This window comes from Triticum urartu, chromosome 5, assembly GCF_003073215.2.
Source record: "Triticum urartu cultivar G1812 chromosome 5, Tu2.1, whole genome shotgun sequence".
NCBI lineage: Eukaryota > Viridiplantae > Streptophyta > Magnoliopsida > Poales > Poaceae > Triticum > Triticum urartu.
The window spans coordinates 17439442-17458676 of record NC_053026.1 but is presented as its reverse complement, the minus strand read 5'-3'; the positions used below and the strand labels follow the sequence as shown (position 1 = coordinate 17458676).

The window sequence follows — 19235 nt, the reverse complement described above, 5'->3', positions numbered from 1 at the left end:
GAGTTGTGGGTGATATAAGTCATACTACTTACCAGCATGTCATACTTTGGTTCGGCGGTATTGTTGGACGAAGCGGCCCGGACCGACATTACGCGTACGCTTACGCGAGACCGGTTCTCCCGACGTGCTTTGCACAAAGGTGGCTAGCGGGTGACAGTTTCTCCAACTTTAGTTGAACCGAGTGTGGCTACGCCTGGTCGTTGCGAAGGTTAAAACAACACCAACTTGACAAACTATCATTGTGGTTTTGATGCGTAGGTAAGATTGGTTCTTGCTTAAGCCCGTAGCAGCCACGTAAAACTTGCAACAACAAAGTAGAGGACGTCTAACTTGTTTTTGCAGGGCATGTTGTGATGTGATATGGTCAAGACATGATGCGAAATTTTATTGTATGAGATGATCATGTTTTGTAACCAAGTTATCGGCAACTGGCAGGAGCCATATGGTTGTCGCTTTATTGTATGCAATGCAATTGCGCTGTAATGCTTTACTTTATCACTAAGCGGTAGCGATAGTCGTGGAAGCATAAGATTGGCGAGACGACAACGATGCTACAATGGTGATCAAGGTGTCGCGCCGGTGACGATGGTGATCACGAAGGTGCTTCGAAGATGGAGATCACAAGCACAAGATGATGATGGCCATATCAGATCACTTATATTGATTGCATGTGATGTTTATCTTTTATGCATCTTATCTTGCTTTGATTGACGGTAGCATTTTAAGATGATCTCTCACTAATTATCAAGAAGTGTTCTCCCTGAGTATGCACCGTTGAGAAAGTTCTTCGTGCTGAGACACCACGTGATGATCGGGTGTGATAGGCTCTACGTTCAAATACAACGGGTGCAAAACAGTTGCACACGCAGAATACTCAGGTTATACTTGACGAGCCAAGCATATACAGATATGGCCTCGGAACACGGAGACCGAAAGGTCGAGCGTGAATCATATAGTAGATATGATCAACATAGCGATGTTCACCAATGAAACTACTCCATCCCACGTGATGATCGGACATGGTTTAGTTGATTTGGATCACGTAATCACTTAGAGGATTAGAGGGATGTCTATCTAAGTGGGAGTTCTTTAATAATATGATTAATTGAACCTAAATTTATCATGAACTTAGTACCTGATAGTATCTTGCTTGTTTATGTTTGATTGTAGATAGATGGCCCGTGTTATTGTTCCGTTGAATTTTAATGCGTTCCTTGAGAAAGCAAAGTTGAAAGATGATGGTAGCAATTACACGGACTGGGTCCGTAACTTGAGGATTATCCTCATTGCTGCACAGAAAAATTACGTCTTGGAAGCACCGCTGGGTGCCAGGCCTGCTGCTGGAGCAACACCAGATGTTATGAACGTCTGGCAGAGCAAAGCTGATGACTACTCGATAGTTCAGTGTGCCATGCTTTACGGCTTAGAATCGGGACTTCAACGATGTTTTGAACGTCATGGAGCATATGAGATGTTCCAGGAGTTGAAGTTAATATTTCAAGCAAATGCCCGAATTGAGAGATATGAAGTCTCCAATAAGTTCTATAGCTGCAAGATGGAGGAGAACAGTTCTGTCAGTGAGCATATACTCAAAATGTCTGGGTATAATAATCACTTGATTCAATTGGGAGTTAATCTTCCAGATGATTGCGTCATTGACAGAATTCTCCAATCACTGCCATCAAGCTACAAGAGCTTCGTGATGAACTATAATATGCAAGGGATGAATAAGACTATTCCCGAGCTCTTCGCAATGCTGAAAGCTGCGGAGGTAGAAATTAAGAAGGAGCATCAAGTGTTGATGGTCAATAAGACAACTAGTTTCAAGAAAAAGGGCAAAGGAAAGAAGAAGGGGAACTTCAAAAAGAACAGCAAGCAAGTTGCTACTCAAGAGAAGAAACCCAAACCTGGACCTAAGCCTGAAACTGAGTGCTTCTACTGCAAGCAGACTGGTCACTGGAAGCGGAACTGTCCCAAGTATTTGGCGGATAAGAAGGATGGCAAGATGAACAAAGGTATATGTGATATACATGTTATTGATGTGTACCTTACTAATGCTCGCGGTAGCACCTGGGTATTTGATACTGGTTCTGTTGCTAACATTTGCAACTCGAAACAGGGACTACGGATTAAGCGAAGATTGACTAAGGACGAGGTGACGATGCGCGTGGGAAATGGTTCCAAAGTCGATGTGATCGGCGGTCGGCACGCTACCTCTACATCTACCTTCGGGATTAGTATTAGACCTAAATAATTGTTATTTGGTGCCAGCGTTAAGCATGAACATTATATCTGGATCTTGTTTGATGCAAGACGGTTATTCATTTAAATCAGAGAATAATGGTTGTTCTATTTATATGAGTAATATCTTTTATGGTCATGCACCCTTAAAAAGTGGTCTATTCTTATTAAATATCGATAGTAGTGACACACATATTCATAATGTTGAAACCAAAAGATGTAGAGTTGATAATGATAGTGCAACTTATTTGTGGCACTGCCGTTTGGGTCATATCGGTGTAAAGCGCATGAAGAAACTCCATACTGATGGGCTTTTGGAACCACTTGATTATGAATCACTTGATACTTGCGAACCGTGCCTTATGGGTAAGATGACAAAAATACCGTTCTCCGGTACTATGGAGAGAGCAACAGATTTGTTGGAAATCATACATACAGATGTATGTGGTCCGATGAATGTTGAGGCCCGTGGCGGATATCGTTATTTTCTCACCTTCACAGATGACTTAAGCAGATATGGGTATATCTACTTAATGAAACATAAGTCTGAAACATTTGAAAAGTTCAAAGAATTTCAGAGTGAAGTTGAAAATCATCGTAACAAGAAAATAAAATTATTGCGATCTGATCGTGGAGGAGAATATTTGAGTTACGAGTTTGGTGTACATTTGAAACAATGCGGAATAGTTTCTCAACTCACGCCACCCGGAACACCACAGCGTAATGGTGTGTCCGAACATCGTAATCGTACTTTACTAGATATGGTGCGATCTATGATGTCTCTTACTGATTTACCACTATCGTTTTGGGGTTATGCTCTAGAGACGGCCGCATTCACGTTAAATAGAGCACCATCAAAATCCGTTGAGACAATGCCTTATGAACTATGGTTTGGCAAGAAACCAAAGTTGTCGTTTCTGAAAGTTTGGGGTTGTGATGCTTATGTGAAAAAGCTTCAACCTGATAAGCTCGAACCCAAATCGGAGAAATGTGTCTTCATAGGATATCCAAAGGAAACTATTGGATACACCTTCTATCACAGATCCGAAGGCAAAACTTTTGTTGCTAAATTCGGAAACTTTCTAGAGAAGGAGTTTCTCTCGAAAGAAGTGAGTGGGAGAAAAGTAGAACTTGATGAGGTAACTGTACCTACTCCATTATTGGAAAGTAGTACATCACAGAAACCAGTTTCTGTGACACCTACACCAATTAGTGAGGAAGCTAATGATGATGATCATGAAGCTTCAGAACAAGATACTACTGAACCTCGTAGATCAACCAGAGTAAGATCCGCACCAGAGTGGTACGGTAATCCTATTCTGGAAGTCATGCTACTAGATCATGATGAACCTACGAACTATGGAGAAGCGATGGTGAGCCCAGATTCCGCAAAATGGTTTGAAGCCATGAAATCTGAGATGGGATCCATGTATGAGAACAAAGTATGGACTTTGGTTGACTTGCCCAATGATCGGCAAGCAATTGAGAATAAATGGATTTTTAAGAAGAAGACTGACGCTGACAGTACTGTTACTGTCTACAAAGCTCGACTTGTCGCAAAAGGTTTTCGACAAGTTCAAGGGATTGACTACGATGAGACCTTCTCACCCGTAGCGATACTTAAGTCTGTTCGAATCATGTTAGCAATTGCCGCATTTTATGATTATGAAATTTGGCAGATGGATGTCAAAACTGCATTCCTGAATGGATTTCTGCAAGAAGAGTTGTATATGATGCAACCGGAAGGTTTTGTCGATCCAAAGGGAGCTAACAAAGTGTGCAAGCTCCAGCGATCCATTTATGGACTGGTGCAAGCCTCTCGGAGTTGGAATAAGTGCTTTGATAGTGTGATCAAAGCATTTGGTTTTGTACAGACTTTTGGAGAAGCCTGTATTTATAAGAAAGTGAGTGGGAGCTCTGTAGAATTTCTGATATTATATGTAGATGACATATTACTAATTAGAAATGATATAAAATTTCTGGATAGCATAAAGGGATACTTGAATAAGAGTTTTTTAATGAAAGACCTCGGTGAAGCTGCTTACATATTGGGCATTAAGATCTATAGAGACAGATCAAGACGCTTAATTGGACTTTCACAAAGCACATACCTTGACAAAGTTTTGAAAAAGTTCAAAATTGATCAAGCAAAGAAAGGATTCTTGGCTGTGTTACAAGGTGTGAAATTGAGTAAGACTCAATGCCCGACCAATGCAGAAGATAGAGAGAAAATGAAAGATGTTCCCTATGCTTCAGCCATAGGCTCTATCATGTATGCAATGCTGTGTACCAGACCTGATGTGTGTCTTGCTATAAGTCTAGCAGGCAGGTACCAAAGTAATCCAGGAGTGGATCACTGGACAGCGGTCAAGAACATCCTGAAATACCTGAAAAGGACTAAGGATATGTTTCTCATATATGGAGGTGACAAAGAGCTCATCGTAAATGGTTACGTTGATGCAAGCTTTGACACTGATCCGGACGATTCTAAATCGCAAACCGGATACGTGTTTACATTAAACGGTGGAGCTGTCAGTTGGTGCAGTTCTAAACAAAGCGTTGTGGCGGGATCTACATGTGAAGCGGAGTACATAGCTGCTTCGGAAGCAGCAAACAAAGGAGTCTGGATAAAGGAGTTCATATCCGATCTAGGAGTCATACCTAGTGCATCGGGTCTAATGAAAATATTTTGTGACAATACTGGTGCAATTGCCTTGGCAAAGGAATCCGGATTTCACAAGAGAACCAAGCACATCAAGAGACGCTTCAATTCCATCCAGGATCTAGTCCAGGTGGGAGACATAGAGATTTGCAAGATACATACGGATCTGAATGTAGCAGACCCATTGACTAAGCCTCTTCCACGAGCAAAACATGATCAACACAAAGCTCCCATGGGTGTTAGAATCATTACTGTGTAATCTAGATTATTGACTCTAGTGCAAGTGGGAGACTGAAGGAAATATGCCCTAGAGGCAATAATAATGTTATTATTTTATATCATGATAAATGTTTATTATTCATGCTAGAATTGTATTATCCGGAAACATAATACTTGTGTGAATACATAGACAAACCAAACGTCACCAGTATGCCTCTACTTGACTAGCTCATTAATCAAAGATGGTTATGTTTCCTAACAATAGACATGTGTTGTCATTTGATTAACAAGATCACATTATTAGGAGAATGATGTGATTGACATGACCCATTCCATTAGCTTAGCACCCGATCGTTTAGTATGTTCCTATTGCATTCTTTATGACTTATACATGTTCCTATGACTATGAGATTATGCAACTCCCATTTGCCGGAGGAACACTTTGTGTGCTACCAAACGTCACAACGTAACTGGGTGATTATAAAGGAGCTCTACAGGTGTCTCCAAAGGTACATGTTGGGTTGGCGTATTTCGAGATTAGGATTTGTCACTCCGATTGTCGGAGAGGTATCTCTGGGCCCTCTCGGTAATGCACATCACATAAGCCTTGCAAGAATTACAACTAATGAGTTAGTTGCGAGATGATGTATTACGAAACGAGTAAAGAGATTTGCCGGTAACGAGATTGAACTAGGTATTGAGATACCGACGATCGAATCTCGGGCAAGTAAAATACCGATGACAAAGGGAACAACGTATGTTGTTATGCGGTCTGACCGATGAAGATCTACGTAGAATATGTAGGAGCCAATATGAGCATCCAGGTTCCGCTATTGGTTATTGACCGGAGATGTGTCTCGGTCATGTCTACATTGTTCTCGAATTCGTAGGGTCCGCATGCTTAAGGTTTCGATGACAGTTATAATATGAGTTTATGAGTTTTGATGTACCGAAGTTAGTTCGGAGTCCTGGATGTGATCACGGACATAACGAGGAGTCTCGAAATGGTCGAGACATAAAGATTGATATATTGGACGGCTATATTCGGACACCAGAAATGTTCCGGGTGATTTCGAAGAAAACCGGAGAGCCGGATGGTTACCGGAACCCTACCAGGAGAAGTAATGGGCCATATGGGCCTTAGTGGAGAGAGAGAGAGGGGCAGCCAGGGTGGGCCGCGCGCCTCCTCCCCCCTGGTCCGAATTGGACTAGGATCCGAGAGGGGGCGGCGCCCCCCTTTCCTTCTCCCTCCCCACTTCCTTCCCCCTCCTAGTAGGAGTCCTACTCCTACTAGGAGGAGGACTCCTCCTGGCGCGCCAATAGGGGCCGGCCGGCCTCCTCCCCTTGCTCCTTTATATACAGGGGCAGGGGGCACCCTTGGACACACAAGTTGATCCACGTGATCATATTCTTAACCGTGTGCGGTGCCCCCTTCCACCATAATCCTCGATAATATTGTAGCGGTGCTTAGGCGAAGCTCTGCGACGGTAGTACATCAAGATCGTCACCACGCCGTCGTGCTGACGGAACTCTTCCCCGACACTTTGCTGGATCAGAGTCCGGGGATCGTCATCGAGCTGAACGTGTGCTAAAACTCGGAGGTGCCGTAGTTTTGGTGCTTGATCGGCCGGGCCGTGAAGACGTACAACTACATCAACCGCGTTGTGCTAACGCTTCCACTGTCGGTCTACAAGGGTACGTAGATCACACTCTTCCCTTTCGTTGCTATGCATCACCATGATCTTGCGTGTGCGTAGGAAAATTTTAAAATTACTACGTTCCCCAACAAAAAATCCACAACAAATACCGTGAGAGGAACACTAAAAGATATTACAGTGAAAACACTTTGAGAATTACACTGTAAATCCACTAAGAGAGTTACAGTGTAAATCCTTTGAGAATTACACTGTAAAATACAGTAAGATATTACAGTGCAAATACTTTGAGATTTACACTATATCAAAACAAGATAATTACACTACATCAAACAAGACGATTACAGTGTAAAATCATTTGAGAGTTACACTAAAAAATTACAATGTAAATACTTTGAGAATTACACTATATATATATATGAAAACAAGATAATTACAGTGCAAAAATCCACTACAAATACTGTGAGAGGAACACCAAAAGATATTACAATGAAAATACTTTGAGAATTACACTGTAAAATCCAGTGCAAATCCTTTGAGAATTACACTGTAAAACAAAGATAATTACAGTGTAAAATACTGAGAATTACACTGCATCAAAACAAGATAATGACAGTGTAAAAAATCCACAAAAATACTTTGAGAGTTAAACTAAAAGATATTACAAAAAACCAGAGACAAAAGCTGCTTCTTAAGATGAGAGAGGATCACATTTACACTGCAGCCACATAGATAAAAAAAACTGCTTATTTAGTATTACAAGTGTTTCAAAAAACGATTGCAAACACACATCGATCCACACAAAAATGCAAAAAAAAAAAAAAAAGCGGCCAGGTGGATGCAAACCACACTTCACACACCCATTGGCAAAGGTCTGAGCATGTAGACACAGGCTTCTATCAGTCACCAACTTATTTCAGAGCCACAAAGGCGAGCTAGACCCACCAAAAAAGCCACTAATAAGATAAGGAAAATACAGTGCCATGGCACTAAGATTTACACAGTAAAACTACAAAAGAATTAGGTGTGACTACACTGGGATTTACACTGAAAAATACACTAGGAATCAACCGAAGATGCATTTCGAAATGCACTAAGAATTACATTGTAAACCCACTAACTAATTTTTTTTTTGAAAAGGGAGACTCCCCGGCCTCTGCATCAGAACGATGCATACGGCCAACTTATAAAATAAATAAATAGGTTCAACAAGGTCTTCGAGTCTCAAAACGAAAATAAAGTAGAGTTCACAAAGAGCCAAAAGGGCCAAAAACAAGCTGGCCATAAAAAGCCACAACTGGATGACATAAGAGAGATAGGTAAACTAATTGCCTATCCTATTATATGACCGCCATCCAAACCGATTGAAGATATCTCGTGCTACCATCTCCCAGCGGATAGATCCAGTAACCAAACGCTCCCTGGCCTCCGTCGGAGTGAGTAGCGACCACATACGGATCAACGCAGTGGCTCGGAAAATAACCTGCAAAAAATGAATATTTGTTGTTCTGTTAAAAACCAAATCATTTCTACAGTTCCAGACTGCCCACAATAAAGTACAAACTCCTACGCGAATATGTCTCGCTGTTTCGGGCTCTATCCCGTGAAGCCACGTTCCAAATAACGTGTTGACAGACCTAAGTGGAGTAATATTAAATGCAATATGGACTGTCCGCCATAGGACTTTGGCTAACGGGCAATCAAGAAAAAGATGTTTGATAGTTTCATCCTGATCACAGAAACTACACCTACTAGGTCATGTCCAATTACGCTTTGCCAAATTGTCATTGGTTAATATTACTTGTTTATGGACAAACCACATAAACACTTTGATTTTCAAAGGAACTTTGACAGCCCAAATATGTTTGAAACTAGGAATCGAGCTTGAATTGATAACATCAACATACATTGATTTAACTGTAAACTCTCCAGACCTAATAAGCTTCCAGCGTAATTTATCAGGTTGTTGAGATAGCTGAATCTCCATCAGTCTACTTACTAGATGGAGCCATTCTTCCCAACGATTGCCAACTAACGTCCTTCTAAACTGAATATTTACGGGCCATTGTGGACATCACCTCCAAATTCAAAGACCATATATGCATTTTACTCAACGACCGTCTCCCAGGCGTTCCCAGGGTCGCACGAGGAAAGGCTGTGGAGGAGGAGCTGGCAATGATAGTTTTTTTTTTTTTTTTTTTTTGAGGACTAGAGTAAACAAGCTTACTCCAATGGGGGGTTACATACAGAGACTATCAAGTTACGCAACCCATTAGGGACATCAGCAATCAGAAAAAAGTCCCCAGATCTTCTAGCTTCTGCTGCCAGCTCATGTGCAATGGAGTTCCGCTGGCGATCAACATGAGTGATCTGAATGCTCCGAAAACCTCCAAGCAGCGATCTGATATCCATAATCAAACCATAACTTGCTGACCTGACTTGGCCGTTTCCTTGGAGATCATCCGCTAGAGATTTGCAGTCAGTCTCTATCAGAATGTTCCCATTATAGCGAGGTGCCAATGCTTGCAAACCCATCAAGATCGCCTTCCCCTCCGCCTCCTGGGCATCATTGGCTTCGCCCAACACTCTTCCAACCGACAGGTAGACATGTCCTTTGTGATCTCGAGCGACGGCGCCTCCCCAACACTGATTGGTGTTTGGGAGAAAAGAAGCATCGGTGTTCAGTTTTGCTATGCCTCTCGGTGGTGCAGTCCACTGATATCTTTGAGATGTATGAGTACTTGGGCATGATTGTGTCTGAGACCCACAGTCCTTTCCGGCCAGCACCTGTCCGGCTACACCCACGTTCTTCCATTCCTCATGCATCTTCGACAGATATGCGGCGGATACTAAAACCGGCTCCTTGCCATCCCCATGTATGCAATTTTCACGGAGGTGCCAGCATCTCCATAGCAACAACAAGATTTTTACGCGAACATCTTTCGGAACGGAGCTCAGTAGGATCTGTAGCCAATCTTCGCCAGTATTCTGAAACTGCTTTTCCGATGGGATATCCCACTCCTCCCTCATTTTGTGCCTTGGTGCCCTACTCTTGGTGCATCCCACAACTGCGTGGTGTTCATCCTCATCCCCACAGCCGCATATATCGCACGTCGCATCGAACGTGATCGTACGCCTGAACTTGTTCCTTTTCGTGGCTAAAGTATTGGTTGCAACCCTCCAGCCGAAGACTCTCACCTTCGGGGGAACCTCAGCTTTCCAAATCAAATCCCATATGCTACGGTCCTCCGAATTGTTTGTCGAGCTCGAGGCCTCCAAAGCCGCGTTATTCTTTGCCGCCGCCGCCAACTTATATGCGCTCCTCACTGTGAATATCCCATTCTTCTCAGGGTGCCAGGCAATGCAGTCCCTCACATCCGATTTAGGGATTGGGATTCTACATATATCATCAGCATCGAAAGGGTAGAAAATTTGTTTGATAAGTGGAACATTCCATTCCTTCATATCTGGGAGCATGAGTTGGTTCACCCACCGAAGACGCGATCTTCTTATGAATGCCGCGGTCATCAGACCCTCTTTCCTTGGTAACCACTGGTCCCGTTGGATCTGAATATCTCTTCCATTGCCCACTCTCCAGATGACGCCCTTTTTCAGCAGCTCCAGCCCTGCTTCAATACCTCTCCACACAGGCGAAGCATCCGACGCAAAGACGGTGCTCAACAGGTTGCCGTTTGGGTAATATTTAGACTTGAGCACCCGGGCACATAGGCTCTCTGGGTTCTGAATCAGCCTCCATCCTTGTTTGGCGAGAAGGGCTATGTTGAACAGGTGCATGTCTCTAAAACCAATACCGCCCGCTCTCTTTGGCCTCGTCATACGCTCCCATGACATCCAGTGAACTTTGCGGCGTCCTGTTTCATCCCCCCACCAGAAATCCCGGATCATCTTCTCGTACTTCTCACAGAAACCCATCGAGAGTAGGAACACTCCCATAGTGTAGCATGGCAGTGCTTGTACAATTGGCTTCACTTGGACATCTTTGGCCGCATATGACATGGTTTTCTCCGACCAATCTGTACACCTCTTCTTTAGCCTGTCCATGATGGGCTGGAAGCACTCGTCCTTCATTCTACCCTCCGGTGTCGGAAGACCTAGGTACTTCCCTTCAAAAGCCGTGGATACCACCCCCAGAATTGCTTTTATGTCCTCTCTTGTACTCAAGGGGCACACCTCGCTGAAAAGAATCGAACACTTACTCTCGCTGAGCAACTGTCCGGTGGCCCTCTGGAAGGATGAGAGGATTCTTTTCACGGTATGGGCTTGCTCGGGCGTCGCTTTGAAGAAGAGTAAGCTGTCGTCTGCAAAGAGCAGGTTAGAGATCCCGGGACTGCTTCTTGCTATCTTAAGCGGTGACAAATTGCCTTGAGAGATTTCCAGATTGATGAGCTTAACCAACCCATCCGCAATAAACAGGAAGAGATACGGGCTATGTGGGTCTCCCTGACGCAAACCTCTAGATGGGACAAAAGGTTCAAGCAACTCTCCATTGCACCGCACCGAGTATCTGACCGACCTAACGCATTGCATTAGCCAACCTGTCCACTTTTGACTGAATCCCGTTTTCAGTAGCACGCCTTCTAGGAACTCCCAATCCACCCTATCATAGGCCTTAGCTAGGTCAAGCTTGTACGCGCAATGTGTGTTATGCGGATGCTTGCTGTGTTGGATCTTGTGAAAACACTCAAAAGCAATGGCAGCATTGTCCGTGATCAATCTTCCCGGGACGAAAGCACTTTGTGTCTCAGAAATGATTCCATCTAAATGAGGCCTCAACCGATTAACCAGGCACTTGGAGATTACTTTGTAGAGGACGTTGCACAGGCTGATTGGCCGGTAGTCTTTGAGGGTCTGAGGGTCCTTGCTTTTCGGGATTAGAACTATTACCGTATCATTCAGGCCGTCCGGGAGAACTCTAGTGTCGAAGAAACCCAGAACCCCTTTCACAATGTCGTCCCTCAACACCTCCCAATTCCGCTGAAAGAAACGAGCTGGGAATCCATCGGCACCCGGGGCTTTGAGCGGGCCAATTTGAAACAAAGCATCACTCACCTCCTTCGCAGAAAACGGTTTAGTAAGTTCCGTGTTAACATCATCCGTGATTTTCTTCTCAATATGGTCCAAGATTTCATGTGGGAAAACCTCATCTTCTTTTTCATACAACGCTCGGAAAAAACCTCTTGCCATCTCCTTGATCTCTTTCTCGCCTTCCTTCCACACACCAGAGCTGTCTTTCAGTTTGGTTATGTCGTTTTTCTTCTTCCTCCAGGTGGCTTTCCTCTGGAACCACTTGGTATTCCGATCTCCTTCCCTCAAGTAAGTGGCTTTAGATCTCTGTCTCCACATGAGTTCTTCCCGAAGCAGTAACTCATCCAGCTCAGCCGAGCATTTCTTGATGGAAATCTGTTGTTCTGCAGAGTACGGCGAGTTCCAAAGCATGCTAAGCTTATTTCTCATAAGTGCTGTCTGTTTTAGGACTGAACCAAAATCCCTCTCAGCCCAACGCTTCAGCTCTTCTTGCATACTCGCTAACTTCTCTGTGACAGACTGAAGGTTCGCCGCAGGGCCTCCTTTCGACCAGGTGCAATCAATCGTGGCCTGTAGCGAGCTAGCGCGCTCCCACATCTGTTCATACCTAAACACCTTCTGATTTCCTTCTCCCTTCGGTCTCCATTCTTTTCTTTTACCGAGCCGGATAAGAAGTGGCAAGTGGTCCGACCTGGAAGAACATATATGCTCCACAGTAGCTTTTTTTAAGTTGTCCGACCATTCGGGGCTAGCAACTCCTCTATCCAGTCTAGCTAGCTGGCAATGATAGTGTGCTGCCTGTCCCACGTGTGGCCCTATCGGCAACGGTAACGACATCCCGGTCATGCCCACCGTTTGACAGCTCGTATCGTGCATCAATCACATACTCTTTCCGTATCAAAATAAATGTAAGACTAAGACGTTTGTGTAGTTTAAGGCTACTCGTAATGGGAATGGGGAGTGTCATATACTAGTATCATGCATATGATACTAGTGTATGATACTATCTTCTTAATGCATAGTATCATATATTAGTATTATGCATTACTTTATTTATTGTCATGCATGATACATAGTAGCATTGTATTTATTATGATACTCAACCTTTTTCATTTTTCATTTAATTTAATGCCACCTCATCCAAATTGCCTAGTTGGCATGCATGATATTCTCTTCGGTCCTTTTTAGTCCGCGCATTAGATTTGTGTTATGTCAAACTATACAAAGTTTGACCAAATATATATTAAAATATATCAACATATACAATACCAAATATATATTCCATGAAACTACATTTTATAATAAATCTAAAAATATTGATTTGGCATTGTGAGTGTTGATACATTTTCTTATAAGTTTGGTCAAAGTAGAGATACTGACTTCGGACAAAATATATATGCAGACTAAAATAGACTGAAGGGAGTACCAGTTATGATACTTCCATTACGACCAGTCTAAGAAGTAGTATGTAGTATTTATAAGATCCACAGTATTAATCATAGTCCAAGATTTTTCTTTGTGTGAATAAGGCCTTGTTTGTTACAGAGACTAGACTAGAAAAAGTCATTTATAGTCCCTATGTAACCAAACAAGAGGGATTTTTTCTTAAGGGACTAGAAAAAAACTATTGGAAGGTCTTTTTTCCTTATTCCTTGGGACTAAAAAAAGTCTAGTCCCTTGCAACCAAACACCTCCTAAATCTTAGTCCCAGATATTAGGACATTTACATATTTGTAGATTCATTCTCAATTTTTTTTTCTAGATTCTGTTGTTCAAATTCACTTTTTTTTTCTGTGTAAAAATTCCCGTGAACTAAATATCAAAGGTACTGGCAACTTTATTTGAACCTCGCTCGAGTGTACGTACTGCGGTTGGGAATACACGACACGTTTACGGTGTACGGACGTACTACTACCAGTGGGTGCGGTTATTACATGCATATACGTGCTATGTTCTGCCGCTCCTCATGGGCAGAAGACGACCTGGAGCCGGCTTCCAGCGGCGCTGCAGTGCGTCGCGTACGGGTGCACCACATCGCACCCAGCCTTCCGGCACCACAGCGCCTCGCCGGAGCTGCACGTCACGTCCATGGGCAGGTTGAACCCCTTGAGCGTCGACGTGACGCCATAGGTGTAATTGCCTTCCAGCACGGACACCTCCGCCATGGTCACCGGCGCCGCCGGGTTGCCCCCGCAGGTCAGCGAGCTGCCACCGCAGTCGCCGGTCTGGCACCGCCCCCTGCCGGCCCCGTCAAAGGAGCAGCCCGTGCGCCCCCATATGTACTGGGAGCCGATTACCGGCGTGTCAAGGGTCCAGCTGGCCCCTGGGTGGAGTTCGGTGCCGCCGCCGCCCTGGTGGAGCACGAGCGCGACTACCGGCCACATCGTGAAGTGGCACCGGTTCGTGATGGTGAGCGGTGCCGCGCTTGCCCCGGCGGCGAGGATGACAAAGAGGAGAGAGGCGCTCGTGCATCGGCTTCCCGCGGGAGACGCCATTGTGTGCAGTGTGTGCGGTGGGAGTAGTGATGAGGCCGGAGTCTAGATAGGCCTGCATGCTTATTTATCTGTCGTGCTCAACATGTGTAAGGCCCTTCCCAGTGCTCCACGGTGGATAGGTGCTAAGCATGCCACGTAAGCGAAAAAATGACATGGCACAACAATTAAGGAGGAGAGAGAACACTTTGGAGACCCAGAAAGAACCAATGCCAAGCGCGTGAACCTAGGCAAACCACTTAAATGAAGCAACTTGACCAATGAATGAAAGGCTTTAGGTGTTAACTTATTAAATATGGTGTGCTTAGCAACAACAAGTTAAGCACCTATACATTGAGGAGCTGGGTTGCTAAGGTATTTAATGTGCTTAGCATCTCATCTAAACACCTTTGCATTGAAGAAGGTCCAAGGAAACTAGACTACAAGTAGTTGGGTGGGACCATTGAAGTTTATGATGGATGCGGAAAAAAAAAGAAGTCAAAGATGGCGCCAAGATTTGGCTACTATGTACCTACCTACTTGTACGCCAATGTTGCCAAGATTGGCCGCATTTCCCTTTCGTCCGTTGAAGATCGATGACAATTCTCACCGTCTGTGCTGTGGTGCCACACGACTCCATCAGATAATGATGGCCCGGAGAAAGAAAAAGTTTATCTTGACGCCCTAAAAATATGTGTTCATTGAGGCCCTGGTGGTATCAATAGTGACGCGCCGACGGCGGAGCAGGCACAATGGCCTACACTTACAAAGTTGTATTCTTTTTTTTTGCGAAAAAGCATACACTTACGAAGTTGCCTGTTGGTTTATTCGGAATAGCTGGTTCATTGTGGATTGCTCTTTTCTTATAACTTGGCAACTTTACATTCTTGAGTAGAAGATCGATGTGGATTGATCTTTTCTTATCACCCTCTCATAGCTAGATACCACATAAAAATCTTTATTTTACAGGCACTTTAAGTTTCCAAATTAAAGCATGTTAAAATGGACGCCAATATGAATGAGATCTCAATATATTGGCTTAACCGGAAAATACAAGAATTGGTGAGTTTCCACATGAAGGAAATCGATTCAGTCGTGCGATTGACCACCATCAACCTATTACCAAATGGAGCAAATATTTCCATCTCATATATCTTGGCCAAACCTCTCTAAAAAACATATCCTGGCCATGCATTTGAAACCCTCAACATCAACCTGAGTCCCACCCCTCAAAAAAAAATCAAGCCGGGTCCCATTGTTAGCCATTCGCAAAAAAAAAAGGGGTCCAAATAATAGCATAGTACTCCCTCCGTTCCTAAACATAAGTCTTTGTAGAGATTTCACTATGAGCCACATATATACGGAGCAAAATGAGTGAATCTACACTCTAAAATGCATCTATATACATCTATATGTGGTCTACAAAGACTTAGAGCCTGTTTGGGACTGCTCTGCTCTTTAAAATTCAGCTCCGCTCCAAAAACACAAGCCAAACGGGGTAGCTCCACGATATGCCACTCCTAAAAAAAACTAGAATCTGGGGTACAACTCTCAGTTTTTTATGAAGCTCTTCAGGGGGTGCTCCAAAAAACTCTAGAAGCTGGAGTTAGGTGGAAATTACCCACTACTGCCACTAGTAAGTGGATACCCCTTCGTTTCTTTCCCCTTAACCAATCAAATAAATCCTTTCCGCCAATTTTCTCATTCTTGAAGTTGGAGCTAGATGGCAGCCAAACATTCTCTTTGGTAGTATTACAACTTCTAGATGAAACTGCTCCAAAGTGAATTTAGTGAAGCGAAACCGATTTTTGTGAAGCGAAGCAGTCCCAAACAGGCCCTTATATTTAGGAATGGAGGGAGTATACTTTTCTGCGGGGAAGAACATACATATTTGTAGGTTCTGTTCAAATTCACCTTCTTTTGTGTGTAAATTCTCGTAAACAATATATCAAAGGCATTTGCAAAAAAAGAACAAAATATCAAAGGCACATGACACATGGCAACTTTATTGGAAACTCGCATGCACGTGCATTCATACGTGTAGAGAAAGAATTCATACTCTCACTCCTTTACGTTGAAGACATTCCTGCCCAAAATGTATCTTTTACATATGCTGGTACCCATTGATTTTTATTATCATATAATTTAGCAAGCCATTCATTGTCCTGAAGATCATATTTATTGATCATCTCTGCCCAAGCTTTCTCAAAATCATGTTTGGTCAAGGAGTCATACACCACATTTGACAAAGTGTGTGTAATGTTTTCATGCTTTTCATAACCACTAAGCATTTCAGGAATCTTCTTCATGATGTGCCATATACACCATCTATGACAACTTTGAGGAAAAACCTCTACAATAGCATTTTGCATTGGTTTGCAATGGTCAATGATGATAGCATTTGGTGGTTTGTATGGCATACAATAGAGCCAAGACTTAAAGAATGAAACAGAAGTCTCGGTGTCTTCATTGGATAGAAGACCACGACCTAATAGAGAAGATTCTCCATGATGATTTACGCCAATGAAAGGAGAGAAAGGCATTTTATACTTGTTTGTTAAGTACATAGTGTCAAATGTGATGGCAATCCAATAAGACTCATATGCAAGCCTGCTTCTTGCATCTGCCCAAAAGACATTTCCCAGATGTCCATCCTCAGCCACACCCATACCATGGAAAAAGTCTAGATCTTTTGATTGCATACAAAGAAAATATTGATAAATAGCATGTGCATCCCCAGCACCAAGTTGCAGCCTTGTTTTCTCTTGCAAATAGTTCCTACATTCCTTTTTAGCAAACTCAAGATTTCCATATCTGCCAACTTCCATAACAAGAGAACCAAGATTCTTGTTCAAACGGATTCCTGTTGATCATTCAATTCTAGCTTTCTCTTGGAATGCAAGTCCAACTTCTTGTGGCATATCAGAAATCTGGATTTGCTTGGACTTATAGGATGATTGTGGTCAAACGTAAGAGACGTAATACATAATTTCTCCTCACGACGGTAGAAATTACACTTAGCTGGGCATTGCATCCTTGTCGATGGATTATGCTTAAATGAGTTCTTTGCTAAGCCACTAGTGCAGAACCGGGCAATAGCGCCGGTTCGTAAGGCCCTTTATTGCCGGTTCGGTAACCGGCACTAAAGTGTGGGCATTAAAGGCCCCCCTTTAGTACCGGTTCAGCACGAACCGGTGCTAAAGGGCAACCACGTGGCACAAGCCAGCTTCGGGGGCAGGGAGCCCTTTAGTACCGGTTGGTGACATCAACCGGTATTAAAAGGTTGGGGGGTTTTGGGTTTATGATTTCTTTTTCATTTAATTTTGTGTTTTCCATTTAATTATTTTTCGTTTGCTGGTATTTTATGATACTACATATTATACACGTTATGCATATATATAAATAGAATTTCTAGTAGAACCGGTTATATATATATATATATATATATATATATATATATATATATATATATATATATATATATATATATATCATCGAATGTCTCACAACCATCATTAATTAATTCACACATATATACACACATTTATATATATATATATACAATTAGCTAGCTATATACAATTTCTCTAAATTGGCGCATTTGGAGCCAGTGGCATTAGCCTAATTGGTGCCTTCGGAGCACGATGACAATTAGAAGTGGTTCATGGGGGCGGTAGTGGGTAATAGTATTCTCCTTTGGGATCTATGACCTGGTCGAGCAAAAATCCCGCTATTTCCTCTTGAATTGCTTCTATGCGGTCCTCTGCTAGGAGCTGCTCCCGCACCTCTTTGAACTGTTAAGAAGGAGATCAATATGCATGTGTATTAGTTGTGTGACTAGATATCGATAACTGTGTCAAATTGTGAATAGTATTCTAACAAACGTACCCACTCCTGTCTTTGAGATCTGCTCTTTTCGGACAACATCATGCGAATGTTCTCGCAAACGTAGTATGCACACAGATTATTCCCCGGCGCCTGCTTCAGGGCCTTTACGAGAATGGAATTTGATCAGATAATAATTAATCAAGCATGATAATTAAAGAGATGGCAGCTAGCTAGCTAGTACTACTTAATTACTTACCTTGGGTCGATACCATTTCAGCTTTCGTTTCCATTGGCCTGGAGTGACGCTGATGAATTTTGCCCAAGCCCTGCCCGCCGACAAAGAAAATGAATAAAGGGGTTATTAAATAGTTCATATCAGGAAATGACGAACTAAATAGGCCAAGATATAGTTAATAATGATTGAAATTAGTTGTTGACTATCCCAAACAAGATGGTGTAGTCACTTGCTTTTTTAAGTAGTGAGTCCAGTATTTCAACTTTAATGATTAACAAGATCCAGTGAAATCTGCATGCACACACGTTTGCATGTCTTAATTAAGCGGGCATATGTAAGCAAAAACATGTAGCTAGCTAGTAGGCAAAAACAGAATTTGTAGTACAAGACAGTGTGACTCACTCGAAGTTGTAAGGAACTAGTATATCTTCATTGGTATTGAGGCACTTGAAGAACTCTAGCAAGCTTTCCTCTACACTTTTTTTCATAATATGGATCTAATTTCCATGTGTATTCATTAATGGTATTTGGGTCAATGAACCCAATGCCATAGCGTCCACCTTTTTTCATTTCATAAATCTTCATCCTGCATAATACCACAGAAAAGAATATAGTGAGGATAATTACAGGTAATGATTGATCAAAATGATCACTACAGCTAGCTTGAGACTTAAATTACAGAAAGAAATCACTTACAGACAATAGCAACTGACGATAGATTTGTCGAGTGCGTCTTGATTATATAACTGAAATGGTTCTGAATACTCAACGGACACAGCTTTCTCATGGTAGTAATGATCCTTCTTGACAATCACCATGAGGGACTCTCGATTGGAAATCTTGATAATGTCCATGTACCATTGATGCAATTCATACAT

General features: G+C 42.7%; 1 protein-coding gene across 1 annotated transcript; it reads right to left on the bottom strand.

Annotated features, from left to right (window-relative positions):
• Window positions 1-13616: 13616 nt before the first annotated feature.
• On the bottom strand, window positions 13617-14357 carry LOC125555466 (thaumatin-like protein). The gene has a single exon (XM_048718413.1). The coding sequence runs from the start codon at window positions 14316-14318 to the stop codon at window positions 13788-13790; it is 531 nt and encodes a 176-aa protein (XP_048574370.1). The 5' UTR covers window positions 14319-14357; the 3' UTR covers window positions 13617-13787.
• Between the last annotated feature and the right edge of the window lie 4878 nt (window positions 14358-19235).